Genomic DNA, 21,564 nt, shown 5'->3' with positions numbered 1-21,564 from the left:
ACGTCTTATCTGGTATGTCAAACAAATTTTATGTCACCCATTAAAAGTACAAAATACTACAGAAAGCTTAATGAGAGAGTCTAATCCAGGTATTTTGCTCTCACAATTAGTCCCTGAAGAAGCAAAACACAAACACTTTTTTAAACATACATCAGTCACATTTGCATGATTATGCCGCTAAGGTGCTTTTTGTCCGACGCAGACCTAATGCTTACAAAGCTAAGGACGCACGCACGTATTCTCAGTAAACAATGCTGAAATGCTGAACACCTACACAGTCTACTCCTCTCAGAGTAGTAGCCCATCCCAAAACAAAAATGTCATGTTGAGACTGGTAAGCAGAAACACCAATCAGGAAAGATGAACAACACTGTCACCGGGGCCAGAATTTCAATCCTTTTCCTCAGGCCTTTGTTTTATGGAGACAAAGGATTACAAACAACAAAAACCCCAAGATGCTCAAAACAGTGGGTGCCAATTGCCAGAGAACTTTCCAGCATCTTAACCAGATGGGAAAGGAAAGGGCACACTTCACTCTACCTAGCCACCATCTACTACCTTTGTATCTCCCCCTCACTCTGATCACCCATGTGACAGGCAGGGGTCTAGATGAACCCCTCATGCCCTGGGGCTTGTGGACTACTTTTCTATCTTTTAACAGGGCTCCTACTAAAAGTACCTAAGCTTTAAAATTTGAAAAGGTATAATATATGCCAGTAGACCAGTGGTCGGCAATCTGCAGCCCGTCAGGGTAATCTGTTGGCGGGCCGCGAGACAGTTTGTTTAAATTGACTGTCCGCAGGCACGGCTGCTTGTAGCTCCTAGTGGCCACGGTTCACCATTCCCGGCCAACGGGAGCTGCAGGAAGTGGCGGTCAGCATGTCCCTGCGGCCTGCGCCGCTTTCCGCAGCTCCCATTGGCTGGGAATGGCGAACCGCAGCCACTGGGAGCTGTGGGCGGCCGTGCCTGCAGATAGTCAATGTAAACAAACTGTCTTGTGGCCCGCCAATAGATTACCCTAATGGACCGCAAGTTGCCCACCACTGCAGTAGACCCAGATTCTGTCTTTTTGCTTTTGAAGAATATCCTTTAGTAGAAAACTAATGTTAATTATGGATGCACAGTGCTCTGAAGATGTAAAGCCTTATGCAAGTATTATTACATATTAAATCTTAAGATGTGAACCAACGCCGGGACAGTCAGGAGAGAAACCCGCTAAGAAGCAGTAAGGGGGAGAAAGACTTCTACTTGGGAAAGCCAAGAACAAATGTCATATGTAATCATCCCATCCTATTATTTAATGTACCAAGAAACGTACCTTTTGAACCAAACTGGAAAGGTCTATTTTAAGGACGTCATTGACTTTGGCAACCTGTGTGCTCACACCTGGCAACTAGGATGGAAAAAAGCATTCTTGAGTTAAATCAAAATACCATATACACTACTTGACCATATATTTCAAAGGGGATAGTAAAAACAAATTGGGAGAATGTGTATAGCACAATATTGCTAGTGCTCTCCTTAAACCTTTGTCGGATGAAAGCAAAATTTATACTCAGCAATTATAGTTAGCAGTGTTGGCCAGAGCAGCACTTTAACATCGCTGATTGACGTATATCTCTCTATCTTACTTTCTAGCGCACTCAAGATAAAAGCAGTGATTGAAATTGCATAGATGAAGAGATGCAGAATAGATCATTTTGCTACACAAATTATTCCACAAATTGAGCCTAAATCAGAGGAATATTACTGAGGTAATACAATGAAACTACACTGTGAAATGTTGAAAAAATATTCTTACCCCACTGAAGTTAGCATTGATATTCAGTTGATTTAATGAATTTCTGATAATGTTGCAAGTTGAAGCAGCTTGAGCAGCAGAGCATGCAGAGTCACTGAGTGTGTTGCTCAGGTGTATTTTAACATTGGTCAGGTTAGAATGCAGCCTTTCAGTACCTTCCTGCAAAACCTCCACAGAGACGCTTACATTTTCCAATGCCTCCTTTGTTTCTCTGATTGCTGTGATGATACAAAGATTTTAAAACAAGTTTGATTTAGAAGTCAGTCTAGTTACTCAGCAAGATGCATACATTTAACTACAAAAACCAACTCTATTGCAGCAGAAAATATACTGCAAACAGACGCATGGCACATTTTGCTAGCACAGGCCAAACAATCAGTCAATCTATTTTTACCAGGATTCCACCCACCCCCAAAATTTACCCCCTTTTATTCTTTGTTCGGTTCACTAGTTTGGGTGGATTGCAACACAGAAGTACGAGACCACTGTTTCATTATCATATACCAGCACAAGTGGGTCAAGTCATTAGCAACAAATCCAGGGCCTTGTTTTGCAAGCTCAATACGATATTTTCTGTATTTCTATCACTACCATACACTTGGGGCACATCACTGAACTGTGAGTTTCAAGTGAAACAGAACATGTTGCACCAGCCATCACTAATGCTGGTTCAACATTTTCTGCCTTTAGATCTCAGCCCAGTCATACAAAAACAATGAAGTGCTCAACAGAAGGGTAATAGACAAACAGATACAGCTAAAAATGCACAAGGAAGTGCACAAAAAAAATGAACCACACTTCACACAACACACAAGCTTTTGTCAAGTCTTTTACCTTTTATAGCCCTTTCCACTTTGACTTCAAGCCAAATAGAAAAATAAAGCAAAGAAAGGAGAATGATAATGGGTGATGAGAAAGGGGTCTGGTGATGTGTGCAAACAGTTTCATGTGCATGGGTAGAGCAAAAAAAGTGACTAAATTCAGTGATAATTTTCACTTTTGTATGTACAACTGCACCAGTTACAAATTCCTGAATTAGCAATCTTGCATAAAACAAGAACTGTTGAAATCATCTTTATAATGGACAAATCACAGAATCAAGTGTTACTAAGCCCCAAAGCATGTACGGTCAAGAAATTTTAGTTGCTGGTACCTTCACAATAAACTAGACAAATATTTTAACTTGATGGTGCTAGCCCACACATAAAAAGCAGCAACACACCTTTGAGGACAGAAGGTATAAAACAGTAGGACCTGCCTGAGAAGCAGATAAACTACTCATTAATTACAGTTCACAAAAAGTTTGAATGTTTCCTAATCAGCCTTTCCATATAAGAAGAAAAAGTCTGGCAACAGACATACAATTTCAAATGATGGGAAATTCACTACAAAGACCCAGCTGAATAGGCTCAAAACCTTTCGTACAATGCAATCAATCCACTGGCTAACTCTGCTGTGTAAACTCACTACCACTGCAACTTCCATAAACCATTGGTACTACTGGAAGAAGTAAAGCTGGGACGTTTACCTAGCCAAAACCTAGCATTCAAAGACGCTTATAAATACCCAGAAGGTCCAGTATCCATCCATCTGAAAGTGCACAGATGTCAAATACCTTTTTAAACAGAAAGATACAAGGACGCATATTCTGAGGAAAAGAAAAATAAGCTCCTGCCACTGGAATAATGCTCTTTCCTCTGTAACGGGACCATGCTTTTCCCTAGTCCTAAGGCATGCACAACACTGTTAATTCACTTGACAAGTGTCACTGCCCAGAAAAAAACTCCATGTATAGACAGATTACAAAATTACATAAACTTTGGAATAGGAAGAGGGTGTCTCTCTTAACAAGGCAATGGAAGGTTAAAAATAAAAGCGGAGATGTGCATTTACCTCCTGCCATTGTTAGAGCTGCATCGAGTGCAGGACGCACTTCTTTCGCGAACCGCTCCTGAACTCTGCTGCCAAGCAATGGCCCAACATCTGTAGTAAGAGAAAATAAAAACCACTGCAAGCCAGTTCAATGCAATCCTGTATCACTACTTATCAGAACAAGTATCTTGCACCAATTTTTACTAACTCCTAAAAAAGTTGCACTCGGGACTAAAATCAAAGTTCAGCGTAAGACTACTTCACTGCCCACACCTTCTTTGGCAACACTTACCTCTAAGACTTATGGGATTAAGCAATAAATCAAAAAGGGAGTGAGGTCTATTTATTAGTGCCTGCCTTGGGAAAGTGAAGACACTCTAGCAATGAAACAACAAACCAGAAATGCATACTCCAGTATTGCTTTTTGTTATCGAAGCGCTGCTCCTTAACTTTACTTTTTTACGAAAAGTCCATCGTTTTGCAGTGAATTTTGGGCAACAATCCTTTACTATGAACTATTTTTCATAGTGCACAAGAAATAGGGAAATTGATTCTTTCGATCCCTTTCTCCCTCCTTTTCCCCAAAAGCCCCAGCTGTGTTCTTAAAAGACAGTCCCAAAGATGCTTTAAATTTTCCATCAATCTTAGATTTTTGTACTTCTGCCCATCATTGTAGTATCTGACTATCTTCCACATAGAACAGTTTGGCAATAGTAACGTCCCTAGTGAACTTCATGGAGCCTCTGGCTTTTCTCCATTTTCAAGTCACAGAAAGCTCTTAGGGTAGGTTTTTTGGGGTGTGGGAGTGGGGATAGGGATGGGGGTTTGGGAGGTGTCAGGGGGCTACGGCATGGGAGCATCCAAGGTGGTCAACATTGTCAATTCTGGTTATGGTGGAAAGGTTTTATTAAATAGGAAGGTTTTTCAGTGTTTCCTAAAAGCGATCAAACTTTGGATTTGTCTAAATTCCTCCCTAACTTCATTCCACAGCTGCCACCCTTATCTTAAAATGCTTTGTCAGCAGCTCCCATACACTTTGTTCGGGCTTTTCACTATTGTCCTAGAGGAGTACAACTCTCTTGGTGGTTTGCAGATGGAGATCTGGTCTCGTATGAGCTGGAACATGTCCCACTGATGGCTTTGAAAATAAAGACCCAGGTCTTAAACTGGCAGTGGAGGCAGATAAATACTCAGTTTAGTCTGCAACTTCAAGAGCATGGAAAGCCATAAACGAGTGCTGAACACGCAGATGGCAATTTTAAATTATCCTCCAAATGCCCAATAGTCTTGTGCATGACCACCCTTTCTTTGAGACCAGCTGTGCATTCTGTGGCTTTGTCGAAACTAGGATTTTAAACGTGTGATGTTAAACAATGTGATAACATGTTTTAAAAGCCTAGCATAGACAAGACATGCTGCCTTTAACATGTGCTGTAGTATGTTAAAGTACACACGGTCTCATCTACACAGACTTTTAAAACTTGCTTGCTAAAGGGTGCTAACTAAGGTGCTAACACCACACCTTTTAGTCTAGTCTAGAGAAGATCCATATGTAGCTGGGCTTCTTTTAACTTTAGACACTGAAGTAAAAGCCTTGAAAAAAAAAATCCACAATTTGGCCTTTTTTTTTTTTTTAAATTAAAAGCTTCAGAAATGTCACCAAGTGCCATAACTGTTCTGCAGAGGAAAACGCAGCAACTGCTTTAAGTTTCATCATCTGTGCTTTTCAAGTGCTAGTTATAAAATAATTGCTCTCAATAATTCTCTCTTGCTCCAGCCAAATATCTGAAAGAGTTTTACAATCATCAGTAAACTTATATCTCAACATGTCTATGTGTCTATTATAATGCCAAGAACACTGAAACACAGCACTGGACTTGACTAAGCTCAAACACAATCTGAATTGCAGCCAGGAGCCATGTCACTTGGCACCCAGTCCTTTAAAAATTAAGAAATGCTTCCTCTGAAACCACCAGTGATTACTGAACTCAAAAAGGCAAAAATTATTAGTCTTTGACTGAAAGTGAAAGTCATTTAATGAAGAATGGAGTTTATTTTTTAGAAAAATTTATATCGTGCCACGCATGACATTTTTCATGAAGAATTATATTTTTGTTTTATTGATTTGCTTGGGATTCTGGTTATAACAACTTGACTTTCGTATTGTGTTAGAAGTCATTCATGAGCTCTTCAGTGAACTCTTCACTGAATACACACATAACATAACACAGACATAGCTAATAAAAACTTTGATTGCTTACTATTAAGGTCGGAGAGTGCTTTGTTCTTGGTAGTGTTATATTGGCTCACCAAGTAGTCAATTTGCTAAAAGTTTAAAAAAAATATTTTTAGTAAAGAAACAGTAACCACCCCACACATACATATTTATCTGCAAAACCCCAAAACTGTTGAACTCTACCATTAATACTTTCAACAATGTACAGTACAATTCTCTTCAATGGTGAGATGCTTAATTGGGAAGTCTCCTAGAGAGCAGTTTTAAACCCCAATGATAATTAATAGCAGCAATTGCTGCTTCATGAGGATTCCTTCAAGCGATCCAGTATGACGAGGGTCTTGTGTATTTCTGTTTCATGCTTGTTCTATCCCTCTGGTCATCTAACAATATTTAGTCCCTCCTTCACTGCGATATATGCAGAAAGTGCCTGAACTGCTTCACCACTTTTTATTCCTTTGTTTTCCCTTAACATGCTAGGCAGCTTGCAGGCACTTCCATTGCTGGCCACAGGAAGGGAGGTGGCTGTCCTTTTCCAATTGCAGACTGTGCCCTTTACCAATTCCATGGTTCTGTCCAGTGACAGTTTGGGCTCTGCACTATCCCAGAGAGCAGCATTATGATGATGACAAGGTCTTTTGTTAATCAGTTTTTGTTTGGTTTGTATTTTTATTTGGCTTGCATCTTCAAGTATTCAGTGTGGTAAATCCAACGTGTCACAAAAGCAGCAGTGATTAAATGGATGAAATCAACATATGCAGCATAAGAAACATTTTGTGCCTGACTTAGATTATGTTTTTGCCTCTCTTATCAACATACCATAGTTTTCTAGGCTCTGGAGTCTGCAGAAGAAACTAATTTAATCAGTTCTTAGCAGGACTGCTATGAATTCCCAAACAACATCACAAAACAAAGTGGGATTTAGAATGACTAGTATAGATATCCTAGGGGACTGGTGTATGAGTTGATGTCCTTAATAGACAGACTGTCAATTGCACTGAAGCATGCTGTTGATAATGCAAAACTTATATAGTCTGCAAATCTTCTATGACAACAGCCCTGAGCACTTGACATCTTCATCAAATCCTCTATATATTCTGCACCTAATGCTGATTGGACGTGTTAAGTTAGTACTTCAGAAGTCTGTCTGCAATCTACAATCTATCAGATGGATTCTATACCACTGTCAACAAAACCTAAGAGCCTTCCTATTAGTCTCAAGAATTTCTGGGATTTGATTAGAGGCACATGAGTACATGATGTAAAGATGCCTTGCACAACAAAGCAACATATTAAGAAGAGTCGCATATGATAGAATAGACTAGACTATAGATAACATTTAGTTAATTATAGAGAGAAAGAACTAATAAACCTAGGTAAGAACTGGAAAACAATACATAACTGAGGCTTTGAGGAGTTTCTGCAGTTTCCATGAGCATTCTGTCAATAATACCCTGTACTTATTTTAACTTGGTGCAGAAGTACTTTTAAGAGTCATTAGCTTTTTAGATATTTCGTATATACACAACACGATAGCTGAAGGAAACAGGGCAGATTTTATATTCTGACATTTCCTACTGTAAGCACCCAGCTGCGGCTGATGCAAAGGAGTGGGGAGGGTTGGAAGAATTCTTAGTATAACTGGGTCACAACCACCAATGTCAGGTTCACTTCAACGCCCTGAGCCAGCTCAAAATGATTGTAGATTTATGAAAAGCACTTCATACTGAAAACCAAATGTTCATTATGTGACCTCGTGTTTCCTTCCCCACATCTACCCCAAAGGGCTCTGCCATGACGTTGTATCTACATACATATGTGCTGGAGGCAAAAGAGAATAATATGCCCAGATGTGGAGAGAATTAAGGAAGTGGTGGATGGAGATTTCCCTTCAAACAACAATATACTCCAGCCCAGGCTGCAATGTTGCAGGAGACATCCTGAATTCCCAGACTCCCACATCATCATTACAAAGCCCTCAATCAAAAGAAAAGCAGTTCATACTCTATCATAGAGTGGGATTATGACGACCAATGCAGAGGGTGGTCATACGACAGTATTGTCTGAACTGGCTCTGTCAAAATTTTAGCTACCAGTAAGAAGTGGGATATTTGTTTGCTTTCCGCGTGGTTTTTAAATAGTGTGGTTTTTCAACTTGTAACGAATTAAACATCCAACAACACAGAAGGGAAAAGCTATCATATAAAGTTCTCTAATAGGAATTAATCTTTCATTGGAGAAAGTCACAGAGAAGTATTTGGAGGACTCTTTGCAACGTAAAAGGAAGTGTGACGCCATTAAGGACACTGTAATTCACATTTGGTATGCCTCAATATATGCATTAAAAAGCATAAAAGGTGTTCAACAAAAACAGAAAAGGCTACCGTTCACTCCAGAGGATATTGGCATAAAGAAAATGGATGTATGGCACTGTTGCCCATGCATACTTTTATAAGAATTGCCAAAAACAGGAGGTTATTTCCCTTAAAAAAAATTACCTCTTTGGCAATGCACAGTGCAGCAACAGAAAAAAGGCAAAGGAGTGTCACATTACTGCCGAGCCCCTTATTTGTTCGAAGAATGCTGGTCCACAAGAATAACTGGCGGATATTTATTAACGTATGAGAAGTCCTTTATCTTTTATTGTATTGTGTGTTATATTTTATGTGATTGGCAACCAGCGCAATAGATGGGCACCCATAAAGAAAACATGGTTTGTTGCATGCATCACTAATACCAAATAGAAAGAAACACTATTTTCTAGAATACTTATCTTACATATACAACCACATATATAAAGAAAGCATCTCTTTACCCCTGGAGTGTTATTGAGGAAAATTCTCAGGTCTTTAAAATTACTGTGCACCAGGTTCTTTGCTCCCCGGACTTGACTTGTTAAGTGCTGGTTGGCAGCATAAGCACAAAGGACACCAATACTATAAACAGAAAGATAAGAGATATTACTTTACTACTGCAAATACCCATTCTGCCAATTAAGAACAAAAAACATAGCAAAGCAATCAACATTTATCTGGGTAATGGAGTCCCTGCAGACAAATTAATGTCTCCTTTTACTATAAATTTCATTTTTAACCACTAGGTGGCACTGAGGAATTAGCTAGAAGATTTGATATATCACTAATTTTCTACATGTTTAATAAAGAAATCACGTTAACTCAAAAGCCTTCAAAAGGAACACACAATAGCAAGACATATTTGCAGTACTGCAGTTGTCAAAAATTTACAAAATGTATACAAGATATACTAATACTATGCATATTTGGTTATTTAAAAAAAAAAACCACCATGATTTATGAAGGCTAACATTCCTTTTCACGAGTAATCATTAGTTTGACACATCTACAAGAAAACAGTTGGTAAAATAACTTATTAAAAGGAATTATACATGAAACATGTTTTTAAGTTAGAATTACTTCCACTGCTAATTTTTTCACTATGGTCCCAATCTTCCAAAACTTTACATGTACTTAACAGCACATAGTCTAATTAACTTCAATGGCTTAAAATTAAAGGATGCCCACAGAGTTGGAAGAACTCCGGCCATAGGGAGAAATATATAAAACATAAATTAATAACATGAAAGATGGGAGGCAGATGGGAGTTTCAATCAGTGCGTTTGATGATTATTTTCCCAGTTTGGCCATTATGATTGCACCATTCTATCTTCAACAGAATAGATCTGTATATACAGTAAAATACGGTAACTAAAAGCCCATGACAAGCTTGAGAGAGTTATCTTCGACTATAAAATATTTTATTCTTTGTTCACTCTCTTTCCACATGGAACTACTTTTATCAGTTGCCAAAGTGAGACACACTTAAAAAAATCCCTGTAATTACTTAAACCCTATTCTGCTCCTTTTAAGTATAGATCTCTGCTATTGTAGACTAAGAGCCGCACTCTGAAGCTCAGGTGGGAATGCAACAGTGGAGTCAAGAGAGACCGTCTCTATGGTAGGCAGAGAAGAAACCCACTTTGCAGGTTAAAAATTAAAACCTTAAATTTCAGACGGATATTACCTGGTAGCAGATCAGACCATGGGTGTAACATGCCCCTCTATGGGAAATGTTGCTTAAGGCAGGCAGTTGCCTTCACTAACTGCAATTTCTGGATGGTCTTAAGGTGTAACCTCATGCAGTTTGCGTTGCAGTAAACCAGTTTGAGGCTAGCAATATCAAAGGGATGTAAAGAACACCATGTAATGGGATCATGCTAGAAGATCACTAACACAAATGATACTGGCTCTACAACTGGGGTCAAAGAGACCTGAGCACTTCATACTACTATTAAATCATTTATTTTAAAGTAGTGCTTAGAAGCCAGCCACGTTGAGGGCCCTATTGTGGTAGGTACATGGTAAATAACCGTTCTGACTCTAGAATTCATAATCTAGGGAACACATGATATAACAGGTAGAGGAGACAAGCATATCTGGTGGGGTAGAAGGGTAACAAACAATAAGACATGCACAATTCTTAGCAAATCAGGAGCACAACTTGCCATCTGATTAGCCATTCTCATGTTGCAATTTTCTGTATTTGTTACATTTGAGTTCAGTTTTGAGGAGAGACAGTATTGGACAGCAGTTTTTTTATATTAAAAAAAACTTTTCCCCATATAGAAGGGGTGGCAAGGGACAAAGTAGGAAAGTTGCTTGTCAGAGGCATGAAGAATCAGATAATCAAGGCAGGCATTGTTGGCAGAGCGAAGAGAGGAGCCAACCTTGCAATAAAGGTAATAGAGCAGGGATATAGTGGGAAGGGCTCTGAAAGAAAGAAAAAGAAGCAATGCACAAGAATCTTAGCCGCATGGGCAGAGAGAAGAGGTCAGATTTTGGAGATGTTGTTTATTACTGTACCACAAGATGTAAATAGATACTCTAGATGCTGCTAGATTTGTTCTATTAGAATTGCATCACTAACCTTCACCTCGCAGAAAGAAGGATTTGGGACAGGATGACAACTGGAGAGTTCAACATCAAGAGATAATTTCTTAATCAAAGGTTTAACAATTGCTTCCTTAAAAGATGCTAGTGTCCAGCCTTCTCATGGGGAGCCACTGATGGTAACTGAGGGCTGTCTACACGGAAAATTAAAGGTGTAATTGTAGCGTGGGTAGGCATAACCATGCTAGCTTTGACCTAGCAAATGCTGGCGACAAAAGTAATGAAGATATGGCAGCATGGGTTAGCAACAGTGGCACCAGCATCATCTCACTTGTCTTTACTAACTGAAAGGTCATGGGTTCAATTTCATTTGCAGCCCACCGCTCCCTGAAAATCTTTCCTAGTCACATTTGTCAACGCTCAAGCAGAGACGTGTGTCTCCACCAAACCATTTAAAAAAAACCCAAACAGATCTGATAAATATATTAAGCATCTTTAAAAGGTGACATTCAAAATAAGGCAGCTGCATTTCTGGCAAACGTATACATTGTTTCTTTCACATCTACAAGGAGAACAATGATTCTGAATATCATTTTCCCAGTGAAAGAAAACCGATTAGCTGCTTTCTTTTGACCAACTGAAAAAGAAAAATGTCTCATAACTGTCATTCAAATGTAAAGTACAGTATTAGTGTGTAACTCACATGACTGAGTTTACAATGACATCTTTGTTCTTTGAAGGGGTTGTTTTTATATCCTTAGTGTATCCTTCTCACAAAGCAAAGAGGTCAGCAATTGCAACCCAACAAAAAAAAAAGGTACTTTGTAAATTCGAATGTGGTCTTTTTCTCTTTAGCTTTCTGAGAGGAGGGTGGGGGGAGAGACGGGAATCTTTAAACAGACTATGCAGTCAAACATTCACCTGTTCTAAACAGATACACGACATGAAAGGGAAAAACTCTACTTACTACCTAATGAGCTTTGACAAATCACCAAATAAAGGAAGAGAGAAAAGGAGAAGACATGACACAAGACTTGCCTTTCCCATAACAGACTGGAGTGGTGTATATCTGTTTAACTAGTGTCCCCGAAAGTCAGATATTTCGGTTTCAGTTTGTGAGATTTCATAAATGGATGCAAACACCATCAATCCAGTTGGGGACTGTTTTACTTGCAAAAGGTTCAAGTCACAGAAAATTAATATTAAACAGATTTAAAGAAAAAGTACTAAAGAAAAAGTTCTCCTCCCCAATAATACAAAAATAAAATGTTGGACCAGAGTTTTCTTTATGAACCCATTTGTCAATTCTTCTGATTCATGTTGAATCCCAGATTCTGAACTATCTGCATTACCAATTACATGAAGGCAGATGTTCTTCCTTGATACTTGAATAAGGCACTTGTCCACATAACAGATATAACCTATGTACTTTAGGATCTACATTTCTGAATAGGCACTTAATAACCCCAAAAATTAAAAAAAAAATATGACAACACAGAAGGATCAAAAACTCATCATGTGGTTTTCCCACCAAAAAAGGGAAGACATTTTCTGTAAACAGGATTAATTTTAGTATTATAATAAGCATTTAAACACACCCACCCAGCTAACCTTTCTGATACATTGCAAAGAGATTAAGGAAGTGACATTTCTTCTACCACGCACACATGTGAGTGAGTGTCCCAGCTTGCTGATGACTTTGGAATAAATAAAATATAAAATCTTTGTCCCAAAGAGAGCAGTAAACATTTGAGTAGGAGCACATCACTTTTGGAGTGATACATACCGTAAGTTGTAGCCATCTCAATTCAATCTATATAAAATATGCTCAAATTCAAAGGTATATCTGTGCTCATTAACAATAGCTCCTGCTCTATAACCACAATATTCACATATCCAAACTCCCAGCTGCCAGAAATGTAACCAGAGACACAAGGAGGGTGAAGTAAAATATTTTATTGGACCAACTTCTGTTGGTGAGAGAGAAGCTTTAGAGCCACACAGAGCTCTTCTTCAGGTCTGGGAAAGGTACTTCCAGCATGACAACAAAATCCAAGGTGGAACAGATTGTTTAGCACAAATTAGTTAGCATAAACTGCAAGGGACCATTCATGGTAGAGTGGCCTGTTAACAGTGGGTTACAGATTGTTGGACTAAGCTATAAAATCCCATATCTCTGTTCAGTCCATGAGTTTTAGTTTCTAGTAGAGTAATGCATTTAAGCTCCCAGGCTCGTCTTTTGAAAGTGTTGTGCATGTTTCCTTTGAGAATGAGAACTAATAGGTCAGACAGAGTTATCGCTTTATGAAAAGTGGTCACCGAAAGGTGACAGGGTGTTTGTGTCTCATCATTTTCCTGTGACAGTTCATTCGAGAGCATAGTGATTGCCTGGGTTCACCCACATTGTTGTTCGTGGGGCATTTAGTGCACTGGACGAAATATACCACGTTGTGATAGGCATGTATAGGATCCATGGATTTTGAGAGGTGTTTTGTGTGACCACCACCTCTCAACAGAAATGTAGCTGGACATACTTCTGGCTTTAGAACATTTTCTCCCCTGGTTTTTAGTCAAATACAAAATATTTCATTTGTTTGAGAAAATACAATATGTCTACAAGAAGAGACTAGTCTGAAGCTTATTAAGCTGAATAAAGGCATATTTATGGACAAAAAACTGCAGAGCCACTTGCATCTCATGGAGGAAAGTACTTGTAAAGTGTAGTCTGCTGTTAGAAAAATGATCTGTAGAACTTTTTTTAAAACTTTGCACTTTTTTGTTTTCCATGAATCTTTCCACTCAACTCTGATTAGTTTACTAATACAAGGTTTTAATACTCTCACCATTGTTGCATATCAATGGAAGGGCAGAGATAGTTTTCACTCATGGGGAACACTGCCAGTCAATTTCTGATTTTAGAATCTTTATCGGCAGTGATTATGTATGAATATTCCAGATTCATACAAACCAGCATGAGCTTACATGCTGCCATTTAGAAAATTCTTATTTTGACTTAAGAAAATTTGAAGGACAAACACAATCACTTCTGACCACCACTTGACTATTATCAAAATGTGTTAAAAAGTGTTGCATCCTAACACCTCTTCTCAATGGGATGGCATCGGAGCACAAGACAGATAATCTTTTGTTCGTGAATTAGCAACTTTAAATGGCTATTTGGATAATTTGATTTAAAAACAAAAACAAGAAGTGATCTCCCTGGAAAAAGTCTCATATGCCAAATTCCAACATAACGATGTTTCACATCTTAAACCCCTCAAAAAGTGGGTTCATTCATTAACATGACATTAACCATATTAGCACTACTGTAATGCCTTTGTAAAATATCTTTTCTGAGTAAAAGTGAATATATTATTTTCAGCCTAATAAAATCATTTCAGCTTCTACAGATGATAAACTAGACTTAATATTCCTTGTTGTACAGTAATGCAATATTAGTATTGTGCAAAATGAGCATTGTGCAATTTATTATACTTGCCTGATAATTAAAGAAGCAACAAAAAGAAATGTTGCAAAGCAGCCTCTCCGACAGTCAGCATTTTTCTTCTGTCTTTGGTGCATTTCCCCACCACAGTTGTCACAGCAACGACACATACAGAAGCACAGTCCCACAAGAGGCAGTAACAGAACAAATAGCAATCCCAAAGCAGCAGGCACTATAAAGCCGATTTCATAGTAGATTGCCTGCAATGCAGACAAAAGTAACTGTAACAGCAGATATTATATAGTTGTTGAGATTCATATACAGCCACTGCTTAAAAATGAAATTAAAGCTACAAGATCCACTAGTTACTGTAGTCTTTGTAATCAATGTTTTCTAAGTCATCAATACATATCTAACAACTTTTCGATCTCAAACAGATAAAAACATTGTAAATGTTGACAACTAACCTATCAAGAAGTAGTTTAAGCAGCATATTTAACAAGTAAACATGCTCATGATATTGATGCAACTTGCATTATAACGGATTAAAAATGGGTACATTTGATTAGCAGGCCCACAGTTTGATCTGTCTCTCATAGCTGTTCCAAAAAACTATTTGAGAATATCAGCAACCCTAAATATACCAACATACTGTACTGTGGTGGGAAATTATTTGTTTTTGTTCTTAAAAAACAGATTTATGTTATGAGTAGAAGGCCTGATTATGAAAACTGAAGAGAAATATTAAATGATGAAGGACTGTACCCTCTTCAAAACAAAATGTAAAAATAGCTGAAAGACAAAAAACATCAAGGGATGGATTTTAAGCTCTGTAGGGCGGAGACTCTTGATCTCTGTGTCATGTACATTGCTATGCTCAGTTGGCAACAAACTAACAGCAATTAAAGGAGAGATTTTTCAAAGGCACAAAAGGCAGCTGGGAACTCAACTCCCTTTTAATCAGTGAGATGGATACTTAACTGTCCTTGGTGCCTTTGCAAACCTCCTGATAAGGCTATGTCTACAAAGCAAAGAAAAATCTGCAACTGGCCCACACCAGCCGACTTGGGCTGCAGGACTGTACCATTGTTGTGTAGACTACCGGTCTCAGGCTGGAGCCCAACTCTGGGACCCTCCCAGGGAGGCCAGACACAGGTTTTTCTATGTTGTGTAGACATACCCTAAACAGTGGTTCTCAACCTTTTGGGTCTCAGGATCCATTTGTAAATGTTTATGGCCTGTCACAACCCAGTAAATAGTTTGGGGGCAAAGGCCCTGGGGTGGTTTTGGACGGGTACTGCCTCCTGGGGTCTTGGGCCCTGCCCGGCACTCACCTCAGTGGCAGCTCCTGTGCTGTGGGGCTAGCCGGGCTTGGCTCTCCATTTTGGGCGTTGCAACCTCCAGGGTTGCAGCGCCGCTCAGTTTTGGCCTCATTCCCCTGACTGGACCAAATTTGTGTAAGTGGAGTTGTGACGTGGCTCATGGAGTTGCAATGCCACTCACTCAGATTTGGCCTACCCGGACTCCCATTAGCATGACGGCTGGGCCAAACCTGAGTGGCGCTGGGACTCCAGAGTTTGCAGTGCCTGGAGCAGGAAGGCGAGCCCAGCCAGCCCTGTGACACAGGAGCCACAGGAACTGCCACATGACCTTTGAAACATTCTGGTAACCCGAAATTGGGTCCTGACCCATGGGCTGAGAAGCCCTGTCCTAAAAGGCTATTAAAGTCACTTGGAAAAGTCTGTGTTAACTTTAAGGGTACTATAATTATTAAAAACTTACTACTTTGGCTCATCCTCTATCTCTTGTATACAATCTGTAAGCAGCAGTATCTTGGCAGTAACAAGATGGAATTCATGTTGTATTTTCACCAAATACCAGTTACAAGTCATAATTTCTCACTAGCTATCCATCATCATACTTCAGTTCTAGTCATACTGAATCTGCCTCCAATCCCACCAGTCCTTGGGGGGGGGAAATTGCTCCACATGCAGTGTCAATAGTAACCCATTATCATTAACATGGTTGCAATCTCTGACCTAATTGCCAATCCTAGAATAAATAGGAGACTAGTGATGGTTTAGAACTGCTACTCTTGCTTTCTGAATAAGAACAACTAATGTTCTGGAAGATAATTTTGGTTGGATTTTACAAGTCAAATCTTGTTAAAGCCAAAATTTGTTAAAAAGAAAATCAGAAAAGATTACAAAGTAACTAAAAATGAATAGAAATATGTTTTAGTAGGTTACCTGAATAATCTGGAACATAACCAAATCAAAAGTGGCTTAGATAAAAAACATCAACACCTTCATTTAGAATGACATGAAAAATAGTAATGCATGTTTTGACAGGAGTAGTGAATATAATCCCTGCTAGTTTTGAAAAAAAAAACCAAGACACAGAGCACATCTACCAGATACAATGGAAGGCATTATTACCTGAAGAGTCAGGACAACATTTTCTGGCTGTGGAAGTCAAAGCAGATGGAGAATGTGTATAATGCACAGGCAGCATGCACAAAAACAAATCATGTGAGTAATGAATAATTAACCGTAATTGAAACAATTAAATACCCCAAATAAAAAAATAAAAGCCACTAAAAAAATTGCATAGAAGCAGTAAATAATTAAGCCAAATTAATTATTTAAAGAAAATATATTATGTAGTAGAGGATTTCTGATTGCCTTGGTAAATTAAAAGGATTCAGGGTTTCTTTATCCACCATAAATAGCTCTCAGTCTTAAAATGAAAACAGACCAGTTATTTTTGTATGGACCATCATCAGTTATATTTCCCAAGATATTTCAGGAAGAGGAGGGTCAGATATTGTATTAGTGTGCAGTTTCTCAAAGAATTCCAGCTGTCAGAGCTGTTCCCCTATATTTTTGCTTTTTGAAGTTACAAATTGTTTTGGCATTGGGAGAAGCAGTTCCAATAGCAGTTTCCGTGCCTTGGCACATTATACAGGAAGTTCATCTGCACTTTAAAAGTCTGTAGGAAACTTAAAACCTACAAAAGTGGAAGGGGGGGGGAGGGAGAGAGACTGAAGGGAGACATCTAATTTAACAGGTTCATAAGCGTTTCTGCTACCCCATTTGCCTTTTGAGAAAACTGGGGGGGAAATTCAGTCACAGGAGTTTAAGAAGTTACGCTCTTCCCTCTTGTTTTCAGAGCTTATGCACAGATTAAACAAAGAATTTCTTAATATTAATTGTTTTTCTGCATCTTCATATGGCAATTCATACCCAACAGGGGTTTCCTCTTTTCCTCGTAAGTTAGAAAATAATAGCAACTCATCAGTTGTGAGTTGCTATATTGAAAGTACAAAAGTCATTGAAAAGAAAACATTTCCAAACCACCCAAAGACTTGAAAAATTCCTGACACTATACTTAAAATTTTTGCATCAGAAATGCCAATTCATCAGAACAGAAACTTTATAGAGCTGTCCAGATGTGATGAGAGGTTTCTCAGGTTGAGAGAGACACCCACCCCAGAATAAGCAACAGATGAGTGTTTAGGATGCACACCGGAGATGTGGGAGACCCAAGTTCAAGTCCCTACTAGGGTTGTCAATTAATTGCAGTTAACGCACGTGATTAACTCAAAAACAGTAATCACGATTAAAAAAATTATCGCGATTAATTGCTGTTTTAATCGCACTGTTAAACAATAGAATACCAAATTGAAATGTATTAAATATTTTTGGATTTTTTCTACATTTTCAAATATATTTCAATTGCAATGCAGAATACAAAGTGCTCACTTTATATTATTTTGATCATTTTTACAGTGCAAATATTTGTAATCAATATTTTCAATTCACCTCATACAAGTACTGTAGTGCAATCTATTGCGAAAGTGCAACTTACAAATGTAGATTTTTTTTGTTACATAACTGCACTCAAAAACAAAATGCAACACTTTAGAGACTACAAGTCCACTCAGTCCTACTTCTTGTTCAGCCACATCATTAAGACAAGCACTTTTGTAGCTGGCAATGCAAGGTATACGTGCCAGATATGCTAAACATTCATATGCCCCTTCATTCTTCGGCCACCATTCCAGAGGACATGCTTCCATGCTGATGATGCTTGTTAAAAAAAAAAATAATGAATTAAATTTGTGACTGAATTCCTGGGGGCAGAATTTACCCAGCACATGTTCTTTGTTTTAAGAACACTTTCACTGCAGATTTGACAAAACGCAAAGAAGGTACCAATGTGAGATTTCTAACTTGACCCAACATTTAAGAATCTGAAGTGCCTTCCAAAATCTGAGAGGGACAGGGTGTGGAGTACGCTTTCAGAAGTCTTAAAAAGGCCTGCACAACATGCAGCCCGGGGGCCACATGCGGCCCGCGGGGGCTCACTGTGCGGCCAGTGGGTGGGGGTGAGTAGGCAAGTGTCGGGTGAGGGAGAGGGGCTGAGTAGGCGAGCGGGCGGGCAGTGGCGGGGAATGAGTAGGCGAGCCGGGCGGGTGGAGGGCTGAGGAGGCGGTGGCAGGGGGGGCAGGTGAGCCGGGGCGGGGGGGCTGAGGAGGCGAGCGAGCAGACAGTGGCGGGGGGGTGAGTAGGCGAGCCGAGGGAGGGGGGCTGAGGAGGTGAGTGGTGAGTCGGTGGCTGACCTGTTCTACTGATCTGCTCTGGCTCCCATCCCCTCTCCCAGGGCCGGCTCCAGGCACCAGCAAAACAAGCAGGTGCTTGGGGCGGCACATTTCTAGGGGCGGCATTCTGGTGCCAGCCATCATAGGTGCCAACTCTGGGGCATGGGGAAAAAGTGCCCTCGCTGCCCCAGCTCGCCTCTGCCTGCTCCCCTGAGCGCGTCACCGCTGCCGTGCTTCTCCCCCCCTCCCTCCCAGGCTTGCTGCGCGCGAAACAGCTGTTTCACGCAGCAAGGCTGGGAGGGAGGAGAAGGAGGTGAGCTGGAGCGGGGAGTGGTTCCTCTACCCCCCCGTTACTTCCTGCGCCCCCCCACCCTACCTCACCTCTGCTCTGCCTGCTCCCCTGAACGCGCCGCTGCTCCACTTCTCCCCGCTCCCTCCCAGGCTTGCCATGTGCGAAACCACTATTTCGCGCAGCAAGGCTGGGAGGGAGGAGAAGCCGAGCGGCGGGCGCTCAGGGGAGGCGGTGGTGGCGGAGCGGAGGTGAGCTGGAGCGGGGAGTGGTTCCTCTACCCCCCCATTACTTCCTGCGCCCCCCCCACCCTAGCTCACCTCTGCTCTGCCTGCTCTCCTGAACGCGCCGCTGCTCCGCTTCTCCGCCCTCCCTCGCCTGAGAGGGAAGGGGGAGAAGCGGCGCGGCCGCACGCCCGGGGGAGCAGGCGGAGTGGAGGTGAGCTAGGGCAGGAGGTCACGGGGGGCCCACAGGAAGTAATGGGGGGGGAGAAATGCGGCACGCCGGGGGAGGAGGCAGTGCTGGGGATTTGGGGAAGGGGTGGAGCTGGGGGCAGAGGGGCATGAAAAAGAAAGGGAAGGCAGCCAAAAATTTTTTTGCTTGGGGCGGCAAAAATCCTAGAGCTGGCCCTGCCCTCTCCAAGGGTTGCAGCTGTCTGGAGGTGCCTGCCTTCCATGCCTTCCTCATTCACACCTCATTCATTCAACAGGGCAATTGATTACAAAGAGGGGGGAAGATCTTATTCTACTTCTAGCAAAAAGACATTTTTCTTTTACCTTAATTATACTACCTTAGGGGCCCGCTATAACATATTACCGAGGTTCAATACTGCTGTTTCGGTGTGGCGGTGCTGGGGAAGGAGGGTTTTTTCCCCGCAGGGCAGGTGGCGCGGGGGGGGGGGGGGGGGCGTGGCGTGTTTTGGCGGCGCTGGGGGGGTTGTTTCCATGGGGCAGGCGGCGCTGGGGGAGGTGTTGTGTTTCAGGGGGGCTGGGTGATGCTGGGGGGGGGGGGTTTGTCGGCGTTCGGAGGGTTTTGGCCCTCAGCTGTTTTCTTTGGAGTAATATGGCACTCGCCGCTTTACGAGTTGTGCAGGCCTGAAAAGAGCAACACTCTGATGCAGAAACTACAGAACCCAAAGCACCAAAAAAGAAAATCAACCTTCTGCTGGTGGCATGTGACTCAGACGATGAAAATGAACATGCAGTCTGTACTGCTTTAGACTGTTATCAAGCAGAACCCATCATCAGCATGGACTCATGTCCTCCGGACTTGTGGTTGAAGCATGAAGGGACATATGAATCTTTAGTGCATCTGGCACATAAATATCTTGTGAAGCCGGTTATAATAGTACCATGCGAATGCCTGTTCTTGTTTACAATGTCACCTGAAAGTAAGCGGGCAGCATTATCTCCTGCAAATGTAAACAAACGTATTTGTCTTAGGTGATTGGCTGAAGAAGTAGGACTGAGTGGACTTGTAGACTCTAAAGTTTTACATTGTTTTGTTTTTGAGTGCAGTTATTTTTTATACATAATTCTACATTTTTAAGTTCAACTTTCATGATAAAGAGATTGCATTACAGTACTTGTATTAGGTTAATTGAAAAATACTATTTCTTTTATTTTTTTTACAGTGCGAATATTGGTAATAAAAAAAATAAGTGAGCACTGTACACTTTGTTTTCTATTTTGTAATTGAAATAAATATATTTGAAAATGTAGAAAACATCAAAAATATTTAAATGGTATTCTATTATTGTTTAACAGAGCAGACAGTCCTAGCCCCTACCCTGTCATTCTCCCACATCCCACTCGAATGCCCTGACCACCAAGTTATATTGGCCATTCAGAGGAGGGTCTCTCTCTGGTTTTCATGAAAAAACTGCAAAGGTTTCCATTTCTTCCCATTGTGGAACAGGAAAATTTTCAAAATCTCAAAAAGTTTTGTGGGATGGGAAACCTGTTTCTGTTCCAGCTCCAGTTAAGATGCCCATCTACCCAAACTGTGAGATATGGATATTTATTATATGTACCTCCATAAATTCCATGAAACTCTTATTGGAAATGTCATCAAATTTAGCTACAATTTATCTAAGGTGGTAATGGCACTGGATATATTTTTCATAAAAACAAATTTTATTCTTCATTGTACATGGGTACCAAAAAGTGATTTAGAAAATAAAAAGTAAGTTCATCTGTCTCACAAAAAAAAAAAAAAAAAAATCCTAAAATCATGGCAGCATGATCAATCGGGTATCTGTGGGGACATAACCACGGTTCCAGTCAATTTTTGGTTTATCCTGGCAGAAGGTGATTTATATTCTAACATACCTGAGATCGTAGTTGTCCTAGCACCCTCTGTGGCTAAGACAATAGTTTAGTTTAAAAGTGAGTTTATTAGGAGGGCTTACT

General features: G+C 40.4%; 1 protein-coding gene across 3 annotated transcripts in view; it reads right to left on the bottom strand.

The window, feature by feature from the left end:
• Positions 1-21,564, bottom strand: part of PROM1 (prominin 1) — a 76,971-nt gene that overhangs the window by 26,510 nt on the left and 28,897 nt on the right. For 2 of the 3 annotated variants that reach the window (XM_065404881.1, XM_065404883.1), the window contains exons 3-8: positions 14,316-14,521; positions 8,725-8,845; positions 5,935-5,998; positions 3,695-3,784; positions 1,802-2,019; positions 1,319-1,393 (exon numbers count right to left, since the gene is read on the bottom strand). In XM_065404881.1, coding sequence (XP_065260953.1) covers positions 1,319-1,393; positions 1,802-2,019; positions 3,695-3,784; positions 5,935-5,998; positions 8,725-8,845; positions 14,316-14,521 — 774 coding nt within the window. Of the gene's footprint in view, positions 1-1,318; positions 1,394-1,801; positions 2,020-3,694; positions 3,785-5,934; positions 5,999-8,724; positions 8,846-14,315; positions 14,522-16,699; positions 16,727-21,564 lie in introns of all 3 variants that reach the window. The other variant, XM_065404882.1, reaches the window with a different exon arrangement.

Source organism: Emys orbicularis, chromosome 5 (genome assembly GCF_028017835.1).
Source record: "Emys orbicularis isolate rEmyOrb1 chromosome 5, rEmyOrb1.hap1, whole genome shotgun sequence".
Classification (NCBI taxonomy): Eukaryota; Metazoa; Chordata; order Testudines; family Emydidae; genus Emys; species Emys orbicularis.
Note: the sequence above shows the minus strand (reverse complement) of the source record. Positions and strands in the feature narration are given on the sequence as shown.